Source organism: Ovis aries, chromosome 20 (genome assembly GCF_016772045.2).
Source record: "Ovis aries strain OAR_USU_Benz2616 breed Rambouillet chromosome 20, ARS-UI_Ramb_v3.0, whole genome shotgun sequence".
NCBI classification, from domain to species: Eukaryota; Metazoa; Chordata; class Mammalia; order Artiodactyla; family Bovidae; genus Ovis; species Ovis aries.
This window is the reverse complement of record NC_056073.1, coordinates 11,350,793-11,373,137: the sequence shown is the minus strand read 5'-3', so window position 1 is coordinate 11,373,137 and position 22,345 is coordinate 11,350,793. Positions and strand designations below refer to the sequence as shown.

The 22,345-nt window shown below is 43.7% G+C and overlaps 1 protein-coding gene and 1 pseudogene across 1 annotated transcript in view; both read right to left on the bottom strand.

The window, feature by feature from the left end:
- The window catches only part of CMTR1 (cap methyltransferase 1), a 53,662-nt gene extending 47,706 nt beyond the window's left edge, over positions 1-5,956 (bottom strand). Inside the window, exons 1-2 of the mRNA XM_015102687.4 lie at positions 5,776-5,956; positions 3,640-3,777 (exon numbers count right to left, since the gene is read on the bottom strand). Coding sequence (XP_014958173.1) covers positions 3,640-3,772 — 133 coding nt within the window. The 5' untranslated portion in view covers positions 3,773-3,777; positions 5,776-5,956. The remainder of the gene's footprint in view (positions 1-3,639; positions 3,778-5,775) is intronic.
- Positions 5,957-16,779: 10,823 nt separating this feature from the next.
- LOC101103932 (elongation factor 1-alpha 1-like) lies at positions 16,780-18,007 on the bottom strand (annotated as a pseudogene).
- Positions 18,008-22,345: the final 4,338 nt, after the last annotated feature.

The following is a 22,345-nucleotide window of genomic DNA, read 5'->3' as shown; positions in this document are numbered from 1 at the left end:
CAGTGACAGCACACGAGGGGCAGCTCTGGCGGCCAACGGCCACGGTGAGCAGCACACAGATGCGGGAGAATAAACTACACACCGCCATAAACACCACATCCTGCCTCACAACTGCTGAGGAGCACACTCATTCCTGTTTAAAGACTCAATTTCTCCTTCATGCCGGACGAATGGTAACTCGTTAAAGCAATTTAAATAGATACTGATAAAGGAAGTTTTTGATTAAGGTCATGAATCTGGGCTGACAGGAAAACGATGGCGTTTCAGGGAAAATAGCCTATTTAGGGAAGAATTAAACCTGGTGGAGGGGAAGGCACTTTCGGCTAAAGGAGCCCAGAGCAACACGCTGTGGGAGGGCTGGGAGCCCACACGGGATGTGCAGCTGAGAAGAGAAGGAAATCGTGTTGGGGTCTAGAGCAACCTATCCTGTGACAAACAACCAAAAAGAACAAAATGACTGCCATCTGCCACTCCTTGCTTAATTTCCAAGAGTATATTTAGGCTTGAAAATGCCTTGAAACTCCTCTTAAAATACTCAAAAGAACACACGATGACCCAGTGGCCATGACAACAACATCCCTTTTCTTTAGTCTGGTCAGATGTCAGTCTCAGACTGGCAATGCAGCTACCCTGTCAATAATGCAAAATAAACAAACTGATTAAACTAAATAGACCTATTAATGAGTCACCACATTGATCTAGCAAAGGAAGCACAAACAAGGCCCAGACAGAAACAGCAACTGCTGATTTTTTTGTTTTTCTATCTGCACTCCCTAAAGAGCATTTTTCAATCATCTATTCAGCAGTGTGTCCAGGTAGCAGTGGTGGAGAGGAAATGTACCTGCTTTAATGCAGTGTGCTGAGCAGCAAAGCCACACAGAGCTCTCAGCAGATATGCAGTTTCTGGGGAGACAGAAAACTACCGGAGCACACTGTCCAGGGAATGCCTGGGAGAAGTCACCACAGACGGAGATGAGAGACACAAGGCACTTAATGAAATGATCCTCTGCAGACTGCAGGAGGGGGGGGCACAGTCCAAGAGGTGAAGCATTTTAAGGCTCTTAGAAAAGATACCACTGTTGCCTTCCATCAGTTCTATTCAGTAAATATTTCAGTTCAGTTCAGTCACTCAGTCGTGTCCGACTCTTTGCGACCCCATGAATTGCAGCACGCCAGGCCTCCCTGTCCATCACCAACTCCCGGAGTTTACTCAAATTCATGTCCATTGAGTCGGTGATGCCATCCAGCCATCTCATCCTCTGTCGTCCCCACTTACTGAGCCATTTATTCCATGCCAGGCATGGGGCTGCAGGGGGAGGAGCACAGACAGCAGTCTTGCTGATGAAGACACCAGACCCTCATCCTCAGAGCTTTCTGTGGAGCTGCTGCTGCTAAGTCGCTTCAGTCGTGTCCGACTCTGTGCGACCCCACAGACGGCAGCCCACCAGGCTCCCCTGTCCCTGGGATTCTCCAGGTAAGAACACTGGAGTGGGTTGCCATTTCCTTCTCCAATGCATCAAAGTGAAAAGTGAAAGTGAAGTCGCTCAGTCGTGTCTGACTCTTAGTGACCCCATGGACTGCAGCCCACCAGGCTCCTCCGTCCATGGGATTCTCCAGGCAAGAGTATTGGAGTGGAGTGCCACTGCCTTCTCCATCTGTGGAGCTGCCCCTCCCTAAAATTAGCTGACCCGGGAAGTTAACAATGTTTGCCTCTGCCTCATTTTTCTGCCAATCAAAGGGACCAAATGGCCTATTGCCAGACATATACAATGTACTGGCCACCTCTAGATTTCCATTCTGTACACACAACAGGAACAGTCAAACCTGACTGAGTCATATGGTGCTACTTCTGAAAAGGTTAAAGCCATTTGGCAGAATTAAGGGGAGTTTGTGGGAGAATGGGAGGGAGGGGGGATAATCTCCACAGTCACATTTTTAAAAGCTTGAAATTTAAATTAGACTGGTTCCCTTGAAAGAGTCTTAAGTATACACCTTCATCTCCTGGGAGTCATTCTCTTGAGAGCAAATGTCCCCGGAGATCCGCTTAGGACCAGATACCTCCACCACCTAAGTATTCCCCTAGGCACACACTCCCCTTCTCCCTTGCAGGCCATTTCTCCTGCTCAAGACTGAAGATTCTACCTTCAAGCTGCTCAAATCCCAGGTGATAAGCAAAATTCCCTTCCTCAACAGTTGCCAGAACCGATTCACCCAATATATTTTTGCCTTCCCAAGTTAGCAACCTCAATGACATAAACCCTTTCCCACCCACCCTAAAATCCATTGTGACAACTTTAAAGCCACACCTATCCCCACACAGAAGGTTATAAGAAGAGTCTCTTATCTAGCGGGGATCATGGCCGCACCAAATGCTTCATTAGCTCTCTGCAAGGTCTGTCAAGTTCCTCCCTTCTGGACCAGCTATTCAGTACACCTGATGAGTAACCACCCTTCAATTAGCCAGCCTCTTGAGAATAAACTGTATTTTCTATCACCCTCAAGGGAATGCTTTACACTATTTCAGTCACCAATCTGTCACCAAATTTCATTCCAATTTACCACTGATCCAGCAGAGGATACAAAATGCAAGACTGCTGGGGGTATTGGGTGTCCAAAAGGCCACATCCACCCAGCACTGGGAACATGGCGTTTGGAAACAGGGTCTCTGCAGATGTAATCAAATTAAGATGAGGTCATACTGGATTAGGGTGGGCCCTCATCCAGTGACTGCTCTCCTCCTAAGAAGAGGGAGATCTGAACACAGACGCACACAGAGGCAAAGACTGGAGTTACGCTGCTGCAAGAACACCAGGAATCGCCAGCAACTAGCAGAAATGAAAGGAGGCAAGGCAGGATTCTTTCTTAAAGTCTTGGGAGGGGGCATGACCCTGCTGTAACCTTCATTTTAGACTTCCAGCCTCCAGAAGTCTGGAGAATGTATTTCTGTTGTTTTAAGCTACGTAGTTGATGGTACTGTTAGGAAATTAATACTGCTGGCAACTCAAGGAAAATGCAAACTGAGCTACTTCTAATTGTTTGATATTTCAGGCAAGCTCGAAGACAGAAAGCTTCACAGAAAGCACCTGTGGAAACTGTGAACATCTGTCACCCTAGAAAACAAGCAAAGTAAAATGCTAGTTTCAACCAGATCAGTGAAATCCTTAAAGCTTAATGCAAACAGTGAACTCAGAGATGCTCCAATTCCTTTGGGTGTTTCTGACCATACCTGCCAAGGGAACTGAGAAAACAGAATGCAAAAACCTGAGGGAAATTAAGCCAGATCACCACAGCAAAGAGCCCAGCCCTGTGAAAGAGCCCCAGGATCATTAACAGCTGAGAGCAAGGGGCACTCAAGGCTCACCACTATGTCTACCTGGCTAAAGGCAGCAAAAGAGTGCCACTCACTGAAGGACCACAACAGAACTAAGGCACACCTGTACAAAGCCCAGTATTTTAGTTACAACACATTCCCAGCTCCCAACAGGATAATGGCAAAAGAGAAAGTCTACAGCCGCTATATCTCGGTAGAATTTGCCGAATTTTCCTCATGGGGCAGTGGACTGTATTCTGCCCAACTGAGGCATCAGGGATTCAAGCAGCCAGATGGTCAGTGGTCTCTGACCACAGAGGCAAGCTTACCTTTTGCTGCATGATTGACAGAGGAGGGAGGCTCATCATCAGATGTGGAGCTGAGGCTCAGGGCAAGCTCAGCAACTCTTTTCTTCTGTTTCTTGAGAGGGGCAGTGCATTCTGAATCATTTCTCCTCTTCATTGTTACTGCAACCATAAATCCAGATAGTCAGCTGCCCTGGTCAGAGCCACTAGGATCACAGCAGGGAATTCCAGAGTAAACCATTAATGGGATGAAAGCTGGCAACTCCAAACAGCTCCCAGTGTCAGTGCTTGAACAGCTTCTTCCTCAGAAGGATACCCAGGAAGGCTAGCCAAGCTCTGGTTTTCAATAAGAGCTGTCAGTTTTACTGGAAAATGTGGTGCTCACAGTCCCAGAGGTCTCTGGGCCACTGGTGTCAAACACTAAAAAGTCATGGATCAACTCCACAAGCCACAAGGGAAAAAAGGCCTTAGGTACTTGCTATTCTATAGTTTTGATGCAACAAGGGACACGTGTGATAAGGTACACTGGAAATTAATCATGAAACCTAATGAATATCAACAAATATTTTCAAGGTAAAAAGACCATCCCAGAAAGGCTACTCCATCGCCATTAGTATTTCACCAGGAAAATTAAGAGATTATACAATATGATACAAATACTGGTTTTTGGTTTACTTCAGGAAACATGGGAGAACTGGGAAAGTTTTTAAATGGAGTAAGGAATGGAAGCAGTGGTTAACTTGACTGAAAAAATGGAAGAGTGGGAAAGCTAGCAGGACCAGACTTATCAAATCATAGGATTCAGGCACAAAAACAGCGATTTTAAGAACAAGAACCCGCCTCCACAAAAAGAGAATGGAACGAGGCGAGGCACCGTGTCACCATCATCCATGCTCATGGGTAAGCGTGAGAAGCAAACATGAGGGGGGAAATGAGATGGAATGAAGTAATAATGAGATTCCTGAAATCATTCCTCAAGGAGTGATTAAACTGAAAAACAAGAGTAGGTGAAAACAGAGTGGCTATAAGAGGACTCAGAAAAGAGAAAGTACTCAAAAATAAGAGCAAACAGGTGGGTGCTCAGCTGGCCTGCAACTGCTTGGGGAAGGGGAGCTGCAGGGGCACAAGAGCAGGCGAACAGCATGGGTCAGGGCAGCAATGTTGAAATCCAAAGATATCACTGATCCCTCATGATTCAAACATGAATCACGTTTCACTTCTCTCCAGCTCAAGGATGAGCCAGCCAATCCAACACATAATCTCCTCCTTTTTAAGGAGGCAGCCTTTTAACTACACACAGGCAGGAGCTATCCTGAGGAAGAAGGAAGAACAGGAGATGCGGAACAAACAGAAAGCAAAACCAGGCTAAGCTACATTTAACTTTAAAGTACGGTCTTAAAAATCCCACTCCCCGGCCCCCGCAACCACCACCACCTCCAAGGCCCATAACCTAAGCAAAAAGGGCCCTCTGATTCCTAGCACCTCTGGGGGAGGCTAGAAGCACAGGATACTCAAGAACTGTGTTGAGATGGATGCAGGAAAAGGAGTGGAAATAGTGTGCGAAAGGCAGGAGGTGCTGCTGCTCCGCCCCTACACATCCTAGATCTGGACCTTCCAAACCACCTCATCCAACCCTCTTTCCTTTGCCGCTGCAAGGAACTGAGGCCCGAGAGGGGCAGGCCGCGCAGCCAACCGACCTACCTACCACAGCCCAAGTGACCTACACATCCAAAAGAATGTGCCCTGGCAGGGAATTCCTAAGAGGAAGGCAGAAGGCCGGCTTCGACTCGCTGCTCTCCCAGGGAAGGGGTTCAGATCCCCTCTCTATCTCCCCAGGCCTGGGTTTCGCACCGCCACCCGTTATCACAAGAGGGAAGAGATGAGCTCGCGTCCCTCCCGGCCAGCCTTCTCATTTGTAGACAACGTGAGTGTGTGAAGAATATGTGCGCAGAGACGTGTGTCAGCAGCGGCTGGTGGACTGGAGACAGGGCGCGGGGGAAGAGACAGGGGATATAAGGGAGGAGGGGAGAGAGAAGGGGCGGCAGGGGTCACGACCGCCAGCGCGGGGGCCGAGGCGGCGGCGGCGGACGTGAGGATGCTGAGCCCCGCGTGCCCGCCCGCTCGCCGCCCCCCCACCCGGGGCCGCGCGTCGGCACTCACGCTGAGGGAAGAGGGCGACCTGCCAAGGAGCGGAGAGGGGGGGCGGTCAGGCCGCCGATGCCGCCGCCACCAGGCCTGGCCCAGCCGCTGCCAGAGCCGCCGCCTCCTCCTCCCTCAGTTTCGCTTCCCCACTAGCCCGCCCGGGTCCGCGGGCCGCCTTGTCGCGCTCGGGTCCCGCCCTGCGGGCCGCGCAGCCTGATGACGTCAGGGCAGCCCGCTTCCCTCCACCCCTCGCGGGCCCTGGCCCGGGGGAAGACCTGCTCGGCTTCGGGCCCGCCCCACCCCCACCCTGCCCCCGGGCCGTCCAGGGCGCCTGCGCAGAAGACCCAACGCGGAAGGGCTATAAAAGCGAGAGTAACAGGGTCTCGTCTTCTGGCTCTAGAGGAAGAGAAACAAATGTGGAAAACAGAAAAGGCCAAGTGGCATCACATCAACTCCTCTCTCAATCAGTTATCCTCTTAATTTTACAGATTAAGAACAAGTTTAGAGAGGTAAAGGGTAAAATGGTTTGAAGGCACACACACCCAACCTTGTTCACTGCTGTTATCTCCAGCATAGAGAAACAGTGCAGCCTCTACAGATACTGAAGTAAGGTCCAGAGGAAAGAAGGAGAGCTGTCTATGGCCTCTTACCGTATGGACACAGATGGCTTCCCATGCCAAACTCCTCTTCTGATCTTCAGACCAGTGGGGCCAGAAGTTTGCTGAGCGTCCTCGGTGTCACCTTGTTACTGGAGTCCAAGCTTGCTCTGCTCGCCCCGGGACAGGCCAATGACCGGAGACCAGGGGTTGAGGCAAGGAATGCAACTTCATTCGGAGAGCTGATTGAGAAGCTGGTAGACTATATCTCAAAATAACTACCTTGCCAGGTTGTTTTTAATAGATCAGCGATGGGGGGAGGTGAGGAAACAAAGTAAAAAGGCCATTGATCTTGCAAAGATTTCCTAGAACAGCGAGCCTCAGACAGGGGATGTGTTAATTTCTTACATCTTGCCATCTACAGGTGGACGGGGCTCTGAACAAAGGCACTTTAACAGTCAGGCAGAGGAGCAGGATTCTCTGAGGCAGGGCTTACCAATTATTATAATAACAAGAGCAACGAAAAGCAAGTCTAAGAAACACCTCCAACATGGAGTCAGAATGGGCCTGCAACAACTTCACACCCATAAATTCAAGTCTGACCTTACGTTCTCCCATAAGCCTGCTCTTTTTCCACTGAATGGCACTGAGGTAGGAGATGGATGGGCCCCTGGGCTGGACAGCTGGTGTTTTTCAACTGGAGTAAAATTGAAGCTTTGCTTTCCCCAGACACTCCAAGGACAGAAGCTGAGCTGTGCTGAAGGAGATAAAATGACCACTCCTGAGATCAAGGAAGACTTCCCTGTCTGCACATGTGCAGGAAGGCTCCTTAGGGGTCAAAAAGGGAGGGGGCGCCACCGCATAGCAAGTGTGGACAAACCCCCTACAGGTTTCTGTGGTGGAATCCATCTTAGCAAAAAGTTCTGCATGCATGTTGAGGCGGGTTCTAGAACAGGTCAAGTGTGGGAAAAGAAATGAAATAACTGACCAAAGATTGAAAAAAAAAAAAAAAAGGGAAAGGACTTCCCTGGTGGCCCAGTTGGCTAAGACTCCATGCTCCCAATGCAAGAGGCCTGAGTGCCGTTTCTGGTCAGGGAACTAGGTCCCACAAGCCGCAACTAAGGCTTCACAACCTGCAACTAAAACTCCTGCGTGGTGCAATGGAGACCAAAGATCTGCATGCTGCAGCTAAGACCTGGTGCACCCAAAGAAATAAAAATGAGATTAAATATTTTTAAAAGATTTCTTTTTGCAAATGGTATTAAACTTTCAACAATTTTTTGAATCAAGGCAAGAATAATGCTTTTTCAAGGAATTCTAGAATTCTTCCAGTATTTAAAACTTCAATTGTAGTTTTTGTTCTAAGATGAATGAATTCATCTTTGATTAGATCAGCATCTTAATCTCTTTGATTCAGTTTATTTAAGAAAGAAATGGACTGCATATCTGTGGTTCAACTTAGAAGTCATAAGATAGAAATAACTTTTGAAAGACTTCTAAAGTGTTCTGGAAATTTGCAGATTTCTCTTTTCAAAGAAATTTGATAGAATTTTATATTACAACTCTGTCTTAGAAAAGCATATCTTCCAGTTTCTTCCTTATTAATCACTTAACTGAAAATGTTTTTTAAATTTTTTAGGAAGCATTATAACATTGACCTCATAACATTGAATGGAAAAGTTTAACTCATTCACATGATCACAAGTATATGTCAGGTAAGCCATACATGAAAAGCAAAACTCTCATAATGTCCCAAGAGTGGATTTTCTTTTCCTTCTTTGTTTTTAAACTTTCTTTTCAAATAAAACTTCTGCCCTTAGTTTGAAAATGTGCTTGAAGGCATATCTTTATGAAAACCAGCAAACTTACATGTGGTACAGAAGGAATTTATATTTTGCTCTCGTATCTTTACAAAAAAATTTTCAATGCATTTGACTCAAAAAGATCTGCCTCTGATAAGTTTATGGCATTTGTGACTATTGACAAAACCTCTTTTTGAGGGCTGTTAGAAAAAAATTTTTGCCAGTGCTTGTCTAAGTAGAAAGACAATGAGTGGTGTGAAGAGTTTCCTTTCTTATAAAAGTAGTAAAATGAGATGCTTTACCAAGCATCTCAGGGGCTCCATCTGTGCATAATACAAAGTTTTCTTCCCAAAAGTTTTATTTGGTAAACAATGTTTACTCTTTTCAAAATGTTCATAGCCTTTGTAGTTTCCAAAAGGACTCACAGGATAAGAATTCTTCCTTGATGGCATCAGTATGAGTACAGGATACAAAAAGAGGAAGCTGGTGACATTGAGAGCCACATCTTACTTAGATGCCCTTTTAGGCTGGGAAAATGTAAGATGCTCTTTCAATTTGCTTACATTACACTTCAGTTCACATTCATTTTTACACATGCACACACTCCATTTGTGTTCTAACACATTGGATAATTCAAGTAAAACAATATAATATAAGGCTGTCATCATCAATTACTTTTCCTTGACATTTCATTTTAAACTGGCTTTGTGAAAAATAGCTGGCTTGAAACTCAACAATAAAAATACTAAGATCATGGTATCTGGTCCCATCACTTCATGGCAAATATAAGGGAAAAAAGTAGAAGCAGTGGCAGATTTTATTTTCTTGGGCTCCAAAATCACTTTTGATGGTACCTGCAGCCATGAAATTAAAAGACACTTGCTCCTTGAAAGGAAAGTGTCCTAGACAGCGTATTAAAAAGCAGAGACACCACTTTGCCAAAAAAGTCCCTATAATCAAAGCTATAGTTTTTCCAGTAGTCGTGTACAGATGTGAGAGTTAGACTGTAAGGAAGGTTGAGTGCAGAACTGATGCTTTCGAACTGTGGTGCTGGAGAAGATGTGACAGTCCCTTGGACTGCAAGGAAATCAAACCAGTCAATCCTGAGGGAAATCAACCCTGACTAGTCACTGGAAGGACTGATTCTGAAACTGAAGTTCCAATACGTTGGCCACTGATGCAAAGAGCCGACTGACTGGAAAAGACCCTGACACTGAGAAAGACTGAAGGCAAAAGAAGAAGAGGGTTACAGAGGATGAGACGGTGGGATGGCATCACTGATTCAATGGACACGAACTTGGGCAAACTCCGGGAGAGAGTGAGGGACAGGGAAGTCTGGCATGCAGCAGTCCATGGGGTGGGATAGTTGGACAGGACTTAGTGACTGAACAATTGAAAAACAATATAAACACATTGTTTTTATGAACTGTTTGAAGTAAATTATATAGGCATGATACCTTTTGATCCCTAAATACTTAAGTGTTTATGTCACAAGAATAAGGATAGTCTCTTCCTTAACCATAGTATAATTATCAAAATCAGGAAGTTAACACTGACTCGATATTTTAATCCCCAGATCTTAATTGTCCCATAATGTACTTTGCAGTAAACAATTTTTTTGGATAAGTGAATAAAGCAAATGTGGTATATTAGAGAACAAACTTATCATTGCTAGGGGGAAGGGATAGTTAGGGAGTTCCGGATGAACATGTACACACTGTTATATTTAAAATGGATAACCAACAAACACCTACTGTGTAGAACATGAAACTTTGTACAAAGTTATGTAGCAGCCTGGATAGGAGGGGAGTTTGGGGAAGAATGGATACATGTATGTGTATGGCTGAGTCCTTTCGCTGTTCACCTGAAACTATCACAACATTGTTAATCAGCTATACTCCAAATCAAAGTAAAAAGTTAAAAAAAAAAGGATAGAAAATGTGGTATTTACTTACATAATGGGATAAAGAAATCCTGTCATTTGCAGCAACATAGGTATAACTAGAAGGCATCATGCTAAGTGAAATAAGCCAGATAGAGAAAGAGAAATACTATATGGTATTACTTATATCAGGAATCTGGGGGCTGGGGGGCATTCGATATCATGGAAACAGTAGAAAAGTGATTGCCAGGGTCTGGGGGTGTGGGGTGGGGAATATAAGGAGAGGTTGGTAAAAGTGTACACAAACTCCCATTTTTAATATGAATAACGTCTGGGGATCTAATGTATAACATGATGACTATAGTTGATATTATATTGTATAATTGAAATCTGCCAAAACAGTAAAACTAAAATTTTTTCACCAAAAAAAAAAGGGAGTAACTATATGAGGGGATAGATGTGTTAACTTCATGGGGAGGGCGACTCATTCACAATGTACACATAAATCATTACATTGCACACTTTAAATAGCTGAAATTTAATTTGTCAGTGATATCTCAATAAGCTGGAAATTTTTTTCTGGTCCAGGGACCTACCCAGTATCATACATCAAATTATATAATGTCTCTTTAGTTCTCTTTAATCTGGAACAGTTTCTAAAAGTCTCTAGTTTATAACCTTGACATTTTTTAAAAGCTGTTTTGTGAGATGGACCCAAATTGGAATCTGATGTTTCCTCTGGATTAGACTGGAATCATGTACTCTTGGCAAGGATAGTATAGAAACGATATTGTGTCCCTCTTATGGCAGGGGAGGGGCACGATGTCTATCCGTACCATTACTAGTGACAGTAATGTTGACCACCTGTTCAGCTGTTTAAGGGGGTGTCTAAGTTTCTCTACCATGACATTACTATTTCTTCATTTTCCATTGACAAGTAATTTGAAACTATCTGCATGTTCTGTTCCTCATCAAACCTTTACCAACAAGTTTTAGCTTTTGAGGATGACACCTGCCCATATCAATTTTCACTGTGTAATCTACTAAATGGTAGCCGTCTAACTCCACGTTAATGGTTGGCATTCTATTGTAAGTTTCTCTTCTCCCTAATGTGTGCATGTATATATGTATGTGGTTATAATAGCATTAGATCATTATACATTACTGTTGTTATTTATTTTAATGCTCCAAGTGACATTTTTGAAAGAATTTTTGTATGGTTTTTAAATAAATTGCTTTTATGAACCTATAGATAAACAAGTAATTTGTGTGTTAAGTAAAATGATATTTAAGAAATAGGTATAGTAAGTTGTAGCAGATAACAAGTTTTACATTTTATCTGGTTTCATCACCATGAATGACTTTTAATCCTCAGACACAGATTATAGCAGTAGTAGTAGCTCAAAAATTGAGAGATCGGTTCAGGATGTCAGAATAGAAGGACATGTACCCAGCTCTTCTGATGGGAGCACTGAAATCACAGCTGCGGAACAACCATCAACAGGACGGCACTGGAACCCACCAAAAAGGTACCGCACTTCCACAAACAAAGGAGAAGCCGCAGCGAGATGGTAGAAGGAGTAGGAATCCCCAGAGGATGTGACTTTGAGGGTCAGTGGGATTTGATTACAGGACTTCCGCAGGACTGGGGGAAACAGAGACACCGCTCTTGCAGGGCACACACAAACTCCTGTGCACACCAGGACCCGGGGGAAAGGAGCAGTGACCCCACAGGAGACTGAACCAGACCTACCTGCTAGTGTCAGACGGTTCTGTTACCGAAAGCTTGGTCTATCACTGGTCCTGAATCAAATCCTGGAGACAGAGTCTTAGATGAAGTAGAAAAGGATAACTTCATTGCTTTGTCCGGTTAGGGAGGCTTCTGCTCTGTCTCAACCCCAGAGGATATGATGAAGGGTTTTATAACAGTGGTTCAGAGGTGGGGTCTGTGACAAGATTAGGTTGTGAGCAGGGTTTACAGTCTCAATCTACAGCCCTATGGATGGAGGAGCCTGGTAGCCTTATCAATCTCAGGTGGCCATTTCCTAATCTTGATAAGCTACTCTGGTCCCTCTGAGAGAGTCCCTTGGACTGCAAGGAGATCCAAACAGTCAATCCTAAAGGAAATCAACCCTGAATATTCATTGGAAGGACTGATGCTGAAGCTGAAGCTCCAATACTTCAGCCACCTGATGTGAAGAACCAACTCATTGGAAAAGACCCTGATGCTGGGAAAGATGGAAGGCAGGAGGAGAAGGGGATGACAGAGGATGAGATGGTTGGATGGTATCACCAAATCAATGGACATGAGTTTGAGCAAGCTCCTGGAGATGGTGAGGAACAGGGGAGCCTGGTGTGCTGCAGTCCATGGGGTCCAAGACTAGGACAAGACTGAGCAAGTGAACAGCAACAATCTCAGGTAGTCATTTCCTAATCTTGATAAGCTTCTCTAGTCCTTTAATCTTGACTAGGGTAGTTTCTTGGCTGCCCCTATTTTTTTAATTAAATATTTATTTATTTTTGGCTGGGTCTTCATTGCTGTGTACAGGCTTTCTCTAGTTGCAGTGTGCTGGCTTCTCATTATGGTGGTTTCAACTCCAGAAGATGGTGAAGGACAGGGAAACCTGGCGTGCTGCAGTCCATGGGGTCGCAAAAGTCGGACGTGACTGAGTGAACAACAACAGTAATTCTCATTGAGGAGCACAGGCTCTAGGGCATGAGGGCTTTAGTAGTTGTGAAACTATAATTGTTGTACACTGTGTTGAACAGTTTACTGTCCCTTCCTAGAAATACTAGTTCTTATTTTTATATCATTCACAATTTTCTTACAAAGTTTTTATCATATATATAACATGGTAATACAGTGTTATAATCTTGCAGTTTTTAGGATAGTTAAGGAAAGAAGGAAAAGTACAGTCTTTCATATTAACCCACATTGAGCAGGCACAGGAGGGCCTAGAGGAACTATCCCACGTTGAAGGTCAGGAATGGCGACGGTAAAGAGATACCCCTTGTCCAAGGTAAGGAGCAGTGGCTGTGCTTTGCTGGAGCAGCAGTGAAGAGATACCCCATGCCCAAGGTAAGAGAAACCCAAGTAAGATGGTAGGTGTGCAAGAGGGCATCAAAGGGCAGACACACTGAAACCATACTCACAGAAAACTAGTCAATCTAATCACACTAGGACCACAGCCTTGTCTAACTCAATGAAATCAAGCCATGCCTGCGGTGCAACCCAAGACGGGTGGGTCATGGTGGAGAGGTCTGACAGAATGCAGTCCACTGGAGAAGGGAATGGCAAGCCACTTCAGTATTCTTGCCTTGAGAACCCCATGAACAGTATGAAAAAGCAAAATGATAGGATACCAAAGAGGAACTCCCCAGGTCATTAGGTGCCCAATATGCTACTGGAGATCAGTGGAGAAATAACTCCAGAAAGAATGAAGGGATGGAGCCAAATCAAAAACAATACCTAGCTATGGATGTGACTGGTGATAGAAGCAAGATCAGATGCTGTAAAGAGCAATATTGCATAGGAACCTGGAATGTCAGGTCCATGAATCAAGGCAAATTGGAAGTGGTCAAACAAGAGATGGCAAGGGTGAACATCGACATTCTAGGAATCAGTGAACTAAAATGGACTGGAATGGGTGAATTTAACTCAGATGACCATTATATCTACTACGGCAGGCAAGAATCCCTCAGAAGAAATGGAGTAGCCATCATGGTCAACAAAAGAGTCCAAAATGCAGTACTTGGATGCAATCTCAAAAACGACAGAATGATCTTTGTTTGTCTCCAAGGCAAACCATTCAATATCACAGTTATCCAAGTCTACGCTCCAACCAGTAACGCTGAAGAAACTGAAGTTGAACGGTTTTATGAAGACCTACAAGACCTTTCAGAACTAACACCCAAAAACGATGTCCTTTTCATTATAGGGGACTGGAATGCAAAAGTAGAAAGTCAAGAAACACCTGGAGTAACAGGCAAATTTGGCCTTGGAATGCAGAATGAGGCAGGACAAAGACTAATAGAGTTTTGCCAAGAAAATGCACTGGTCATAGCAAATACCCTCTTCCAACAACACAAGAGAAGACTCTACACATCGACATTACCAGATGGTCAACACCGAAATCAGACTGATTATATTCTTTGCAGCCAAAGATGAAGAAGCTCTATACAGTCAACAAAAACAAGACCAGGAGCTGACTGTGGCTCAGATCATGAACTCCTGATTACCAAATTCAGACTCAAATTGAAGAAAGTAGGGAAAACCGCTAGACCATTCAGGTATGACCTAAATCAAATCCCTTATGATTATACAGTGGAAGTGAGAAATAGATTTAAGGCACGAGATCTGATAGATAGAGTGCCTGATGAACTATGGAATGAGGTTCGTGACATTGTACAGGAGACAGGGATCAAGACCATCCCCATGGAAAAGAAATGCAAAAAGCAAAATGGCTGTCTGGGGATGCCTTACAAATAGCTGTGAAAAGAAGAGAGGTGAAAAGCAAAGGAGAAAAGGAAAGATATAAGCATCTGAATGCAGAGTTCCAAAGAATAGCAAGAAGAGATAAGAAAGCCTTCTTCAGCGATCAATGCAAAGAAATCGAGGAAAACAACAGAATGGGGAAGACTAGAGATCTCTTTAAGAAAATTAGAGATACCAAGGCAACCTTTCATGCAAAGATGGGCTTGATAAAGGACAGAAATGGTGTGGACCTAACAGAAGCAGAAGATATTAAGAAGAGGTGGCAAGAATACACAGAAGAACTGTACAAAAAAGATCTTCGCGACCCGGATAATCATGATGATGTGATCACTAATCTAGAACCAGACATCTTGGAATGTGAAGTCAAGTGGGCCTTAGAAAGCATCACTACGAACAAAGCTAGTGGAGGTGATGGAATTCCATTGAGCTGTTTCAAATCCTGAAAGATGATGCTGTGAAAGTGCTGCACTCTATATGCCAGCAAATTTGGAAAACTCAGCAGTGGCCACAGGACTGGAAAAGGTCAGTGTTCATTCCAATCCCAAAGAAAGGCAATGCCAAAGAATGCTCAAACTATCACACAATTGCACTCATCTCACATGCTAGTAAAGTAATGCTCAAAATTCTCCAAGCCAGGCTTCAGCAATACATGAACTGTGAACTTCCTGATGTTTAAGCTGGCTTTAGAAAAGGCAGAGGAACCAGAGATCAAATTGCCAACATCCACTGGATCATGGAAAAGCAAGAGTTCCAGAAAAACATCTATTTCTGCTTTATTGTCTATGCCAAAGCCTTTGACTGTGTGGATCACAATAAACTGTGGAAAATTCTGAAAGAGATGGAAATACCAGACCACCTGAACCTGCCTCTTGAGAAATCTGTATGCAGGTCAGGAAGCAACAGTTAGAACTGGACATGGAACAACAGACTGGTTCCCAATAGAAAAAGGAGTACGTCAAGGCTATATATTGTCACCCTGCTTATTTAACGTATATGCAGAGTACATCATGAGAAACGCTGGGCTGGAAGAAGCACAAGCTGGAATCAAGACTGCTGGGAGAAATATCAATAACCTCAGATATGCAGATGATACCACCCTTATGGCAGAAAGTGAAGAGGAACTAAAAAGCCTCTTGATGAAAATGAAAGAAGAGAGTGAAAAAGTTGGCTTAAAGCTCAACATTCAGAAAACGAAGATCATGGCATCCGGTCCCATCACTTCATGGGAAATAGATGGGGAAACAGTGGAAACCGTGTCAGACTTTTGGGGGGGGCTCCAAAATCACTGCAGATGGTGACTGCAGCCATGAAATTAAAAGACGCTTACTCCTTGGAGGAAAAGTTATGACCAACCTAGATATTATATTCAAAAGCAGAGACATTACTTTGCCGACTAAGGTCCGTCTAGTCAAGGCTATGGTTTTTCCAGTGGTCATGTATGGATGTGAGAGTTGGACTGTGAAGAAGGCTGAGCACCGAAGAATTGATGCTTTTGAACTGTGGTGTTGGAGAAGACTCTTGAGAGTCCCTTGGACTGCAAGGAGATCCAACCAGTCCATTCTGAAGGAGATCAGCCCTGGGATTTCTTTGGAAGGAATGATGCTAAAGCTGAAACTCCAGTACTTTGGCCACCTCATGCAAAGAGTTGACTCATTGGAAAAGACTCTGATGCTGGGAGGGATTGGGGGCAGGAGGAGAAGGGGAAAACCGAGGATGAGATGGCTGGATGGCATCACGGACTCGATGGACGTGAGTCTGAGTGAACTCCGGGAGTTGGTGATGGACAGGGAGGCCTGGCGTGCTGCGATTCATGGGGTCGCAAAGAGTTGGACACGACTGAGCGACTGAACTGAACTGAACTGAACTGAACTTAATATTATAAATGTGAATGCACATCCTCATAACTGGGAAACTAAATGACATAGATTCACTCATTATTTATGTAACCATACAAAATTGTATATGCAATGGGAGCTCTTATACCATAGAATCTGACCTTACAAACTAGCTTACATATAAAACATAGTTACTCTTTGCTCATCTGTCCTAGCCTAGAAAGTGTTGTACCAGTGCTTAAGATGTGATTAAAACAGATGAGTTCTCAACACAAGGTTAACAAACCTGAAGCTCCACCCTAGAAATACAAACCTATAAATCAAAAATTGTTTCACCAGAAATAGGTTATGAGCAACTCTTACCAAAGTAGTACTATAGGCAGTTACAATGTTGACCAAAAGAAGACACAGGTTTCTCATTGAACTTTTTTTAATGGGTCTCAAATTTTGTTACAGATTTTTGGTCAAGTTGTTTTCATTAAAAAGTACTGATTTTAAAAACTAATAACTTAAACTGCCACACACAAAACATAGGGTTCACAAAAACATTCTCCTTTCCTTCTGAAGGTTTTACAATGCATTGTTGTCATTAACCGGTCTTTTACTATTAAACTTAAATGGCCAATTGAGAGAAACAGTCTGAGACCGGTCTTCCACCGCTGATTAAGACTGGGGTGGCAGGTATTGGGGATAGTATTCATTTAGCCTTCTGAGCTTTCTGGGCAGACTTGGTGACCTTGCCAGCTCCAGCTGCCTTCTTGTCCACTGCTTTGACACCCATAGAGACTGTCTCATATCACACACAGCAAAATGGCCTGAGAAGCTCTCGACACACATGGGCTTGCCTGGAACCATATCAATGATGGCAGCATCACCAGATTTCAAGAATTTAGGGCCATGTTCCAGCTTTCTCCCAGAACGATGATCAATCTCGTTCAACCCAGCAAACTTGCAAGCAACGTGAGCTGTGTGACAGTCCAGCACAGGTGCATATCCAGCACTGATTTGGCCTGGGTGGTTCAAAATAATCACCTGAGCTGTGAAGCCAGCTGCTTCCACTGGTGAGTCATTTTTGCTCTCACCAGCCACATTGCCACGACGAACATCTTTGACAGACATGTTCTTGACATTGAAGCCCACATTGTCCCCAGGAAGGGTTTCACTCAGTGCTTCATGGTGCATTTCTACAGACTTCACTTCAGTTGCCACGTTGACTGGAGCAATGGTTAAGACTCCATGCTTCCACTTTGGAGGACAGGGGTTCAGTCCCTGGTCAGGAAACTAAGATCCCACATGCTGTGCAATGCAGCCAACAATTAAAAAAAAAATTTTTTTTTAAGTCACTTGACCATATGGGTTTATTTCTGGGCTCTCTGTTGCACGGTTCCCCAATCCCTGGGCCACAGACCAGTACTGATTCGAAGTCTATTCGGAACGGGACCACACAGCAGAAGGTGAGCGGCAGGCAAGTGAACAAAGCTTCATCTGCCACTCCCCATAGCTCACATTACCGCCTGAACTATATCTCCCCTCATTCCATGGAAAAAATGTTTTTTATGAAACTCATCCCTTGTGTCAGACCACTGCTCTATTCTATTCCATTGGTTGATACGTCTGTCTTTATGCCAGCACCATACCATTGTGATTGCTAGAGATTCCATATGAATTTTAAGATGGATTTTTCTGTTTCTGCAAAAAGAAATTAATGTTGTTGGCATTGGATAGGGATTGCATTGGTTTTATAGATTATTTTGGGCTGTTACTGTATTCTTCAACTCCAGAATATCCTTGGGTTCTTATTATTTCTATCTCCTTATTGAGAATCTCTATTATTGATTCATTGTGACCATAATTTCTTTGAATTCTTTAAATATAATTTCCTTTAGTTCTTTGAACATCCTTATAACAGCCTCTTTGAAGTCTTTGTCTGCTAAATTCAGTATCAATAGTCACTCAGAGTCAATTTATATTAACTGTTTTTTTCCAAGTATGGGTCATGCATTTCCACTTCTTTGTGTGTCTTATAATTTGTTGTTGCTGTTCTTGTTGTAAACTGGACATTTTAGATAACATCTTGCAGCAAGTCTGAATTCTAAATCCCCCCTGCAGGCTACTGTCATTTCTGTTTGTTAATCTGTTTATTGTTTCTCTGATTAGTAACTTGTCTGGGCTAAATCCATGAAATCTGTCTCTCCAGCAGAATACAGCTACAACTTCTGTCTTTTTTTAGTTATTTTTATTTCTGTCTTCCTGAAGTACTTGCCTCATGTACTTCATAACTGAGTGACTAGCCACTGATCAAACAGAGCTTGTGTCCAACCACCTCAAGCCACTAAACAATCTTCTGTCCTCTACTGACAGATCCGTGTATGGGGCCGGGGGGGAGTGTATTCATAGTTTAGGCCACCATTTTCACTCTTATCCAGCTTTTACTTATGGTTATGCCCTTTTGTATTTCTTCTGCACATACACAACCTCAGGGTTGGCCAGGAGTGTGTAGCTGATCGGGCCCTCTCTTATCTCTGTGCACGCATGCAGCTTCATCCTGGAAGCTTGCCCCAACCAAGACTACAAACTTAAGATGGTAGAGCCACTGGCCCCTCCTCACTGCTACCTCTGAGATTGTCCCTTCATCAACAACACTGTTGGGTGTTGTTGATCACTATCCTCTGTCCCCACTAACCAGAGCAGAGAAGGTCCTGACTGTCTTAAAATTTAGAACCTCTGTACCAAATAACTGAGGGAGACAGTGATGGAGCAGCCTCAGGCCAGAAAATCACAGATTCCCACTATTCTCACCTGAAGTTCATCAGCAGTTTTTCAAGCATAAATGCTTCTCAGATTGTTCTATGATTTTGTTTGTACGTTTATATGATGTATGTTTCATTTCTGGGGAAATGAAATGGGTATTTTGTCATTTTTTCTTTATGTCAACTATCGCTTTTGTCCCAGTTTCTTCTGGGGTGAACGAGATGCCGATCTCTTCTCTTGGCCATACCTGAATATCTTGCCTCCAGTTTTCTTAAATGCTCAGGGAAATTCCTTGGTGGTTCAGTGGTTAGGACTCTGAGCTTCCACTACAGGGGGCACTGGTTTGATCCATGGTCAGAGAACTAAGATCCCACAAGCCACACAGCTAGGCCAAACAAATAAACAAAAGACCTCTCAGTATTTTCTAAGTAAAATTAATATGCAAATACAGCCTGTACAAATACTATGTGTCCATTTATAATTTACTTCAAAACACAGACAATGTACAAAGAGAGTTTACAGTGCAAAACTAAAGCACCTGTGCTACTTGCAGAATGTGTAACATGGCCTATATTGTGTTAACACTACTAAATTATCTTAAATAATATCCAGCAACAGTTACTTCAACCATTAGACAGGTTTGAAAACAACACACTTCTTGACTGCACACTTGCTCATATTACCAAAGGTCAAGCTGCCTTATGGAGTGTTAAGAATTCTCATTTGGACTGTCTGGTTTGCAAAACCTGAACCAACAATGGAAACAACTTACCTCCTCTGTTTGATCTTGTTTGATCAACAAATAATTTTTGATAGAAATTCCTCAAAAGCAACAAAGATATCAGAGTTATCAGTGTGAGAAACACACTGATCCCTAGATCCAGAGTTGCCCAGTAGCTGGCCTACTACATAACACAAAAATGCAAGACCGTAATCATGTATTGTCGTCGTTGTTCAGTCGCTAAGTTGTGTCCAACTCTTTCTGATGCCATAAACTGCAACATGCCAGACTCCCATGTCCTTCACCATCTCCTGGAGCTTGCTCAAACTCATGTCTATTGAGTAGGTGATGTCATCCAACCATCTCATCCTCTGTTGCCCCCTTTTCCTCCTGCCCTCAGTCTTTCCCAGCATTAGGGTATTTTTCCAATGAGTCAGCTGTTCCCATCAAGTGGCCACAATACTGGAGCTGAAGCTTCAGCATCAGTCCTTCCATAAATATTCAAAGTTGATTTCCTTTAGGACTGAATGAATCCTAAGGAAATTGTGTGTTATCTAATAGTAAATCTAATAATACTGTAATTCTAAAGGAAGGGTGGTAGAAATAATATTTTAAAATATCTACAGCAACTTAAATATATTTAAACAGCTATGGTTTCTATTGGTGACAAAGATAATCTAATATTCTGCGGCTTGTTGTCTACCGTATTAGTTATTGATTGCTGTGTAACAAATTGCCCCAACGTTTAGTAGCTTAAAACAACAGAATCTCACACCATTTCTGAGGGTGAGGCGTCTAGGAGCAACTTAGCTCAGTAATACTGGTTTCTCATGAGGTCGAAGTCAAGCCATTGGCCATCTGAAGGCTTGACTGGGCTGGAAGATCTGCCTCCAAGCTCATTCGTATAGTTGTTGGCAGAATGACTTGAGGAACCCTATTTCATTCTGAGTGGCAATTTGTCCAGCTGAAAAACTTTAATTCTCATTTTCCTTGCAGCTAGATGTGACTTTATACTACATGCTGGACAATGATGTGCAATTAGAAGTTGTTGGGTAGAAATTCCAGGAAGTCTTAAAACTTTTGCTGTCATGGGCTACTAGGCAACCCCCAAGGATGGTGAAGGACAGAGAGAGGAAGAATTTGAGTCCTTAGTAACAACTCAGTCTCCCTTCAGCTTTTATGGGGGTAGGGGTAATGGCTTGTTTAGAGCCCTCTATTAGCCTAACCTAACTCTGAAATGCATATACTATCTCATTTCACCCTCACAGAAACCCTGAGTGGAAGGATTTTTATTTATTTATTTTCATGGAAAGGAAATGAGGAGAGGTAACCTGACTTGCCTAAGCTCATATGAATAGTAAAGACAGAGCCAGCTGTGTCTGACTCCCTGGCAAGCGCTCACGACCACTGGACCAGACAGCTATGTACCCCGGGCAATAACGGTAGTAATAGCAATAGCTAACGCAGGAACTCTTGCTGTGTTCCAGGCACTACGCTCCAGGCTACATACCTACCATTTCATTTAGTCTTCACAAAAACCCCCATGACATAGGTATTACTATCCTCATTTTATAGATGAGAAAACTGAGGCTTGGAAAATGTAATTCATTTGCCCATGACTCAAGGAGATACACAGGGCCAAGACATGACCTCATGTATACTTTAGAAAGCCACCTTGGGATAAGGTATGGTGCATGGATTAGAACAGAAAAGAGCAAAGACTAGGCAGTTATTTAGAAAATTTATCGAAGGATTTTGAGAAGAGAAGAGGAAGGGCTGAGCACGGTACACTCTTTCCCAGGACCTGGCACTTAAGATGTGAAGTATGTTGGCTGAGGAAGCTCCTTGTAAGAAGCCATATGCAAGAGGATAACGTTAAGGACACATCTGTCTCTCCTCCCTGAGCTTTTAGGAAGTTCCTTCCATTCCCCTTAGTCTCTCATCTCTTTTAACTTCCAGAATGTCCACTGTCCCAGTCTCACCCAGTGTTTTTGAAGGGAAGACGACGAATGGAAGAGAAGACGTGATAAATCTAGTTGCTTTAGAATGTTATGAACTTAAAATAGAAGCTTCCAGGGACCTCCCTGGTGGTCCAGTGGTTAAGAATCCACCTTTCAATGTCGGGGACATGGGGGTCCATCCTTGGTCAGGGAATTAAGATCCCACATGCCAGGGGGAGGCAACGAGGCCCATGACCCACAGCTCCTGAGCCTGATCACACTAGAGACAGCGTCCTGCAACTAGAGAAAGCCTGTGCTCCACAACAGAGACCCAGCACAGCCAAGATAAAATCTAAAAGACAAGACAGAGAGAGAGAACCTTCCATGGGCAGCGGGAAGGGGTGGCATCAACAATGAGCAGTTCAATCTGTCCCTCATACTCAGCACAGACCTTTGAGAGAGAGATCACCCAAATCCTATAACCAGAGCAGGTCAGAAGGAAGTGTCCTCTTATCTTTTAGAGCTAGTAACTGAGACTTCCGCTTCATTGACTATGCTAAGCCTTT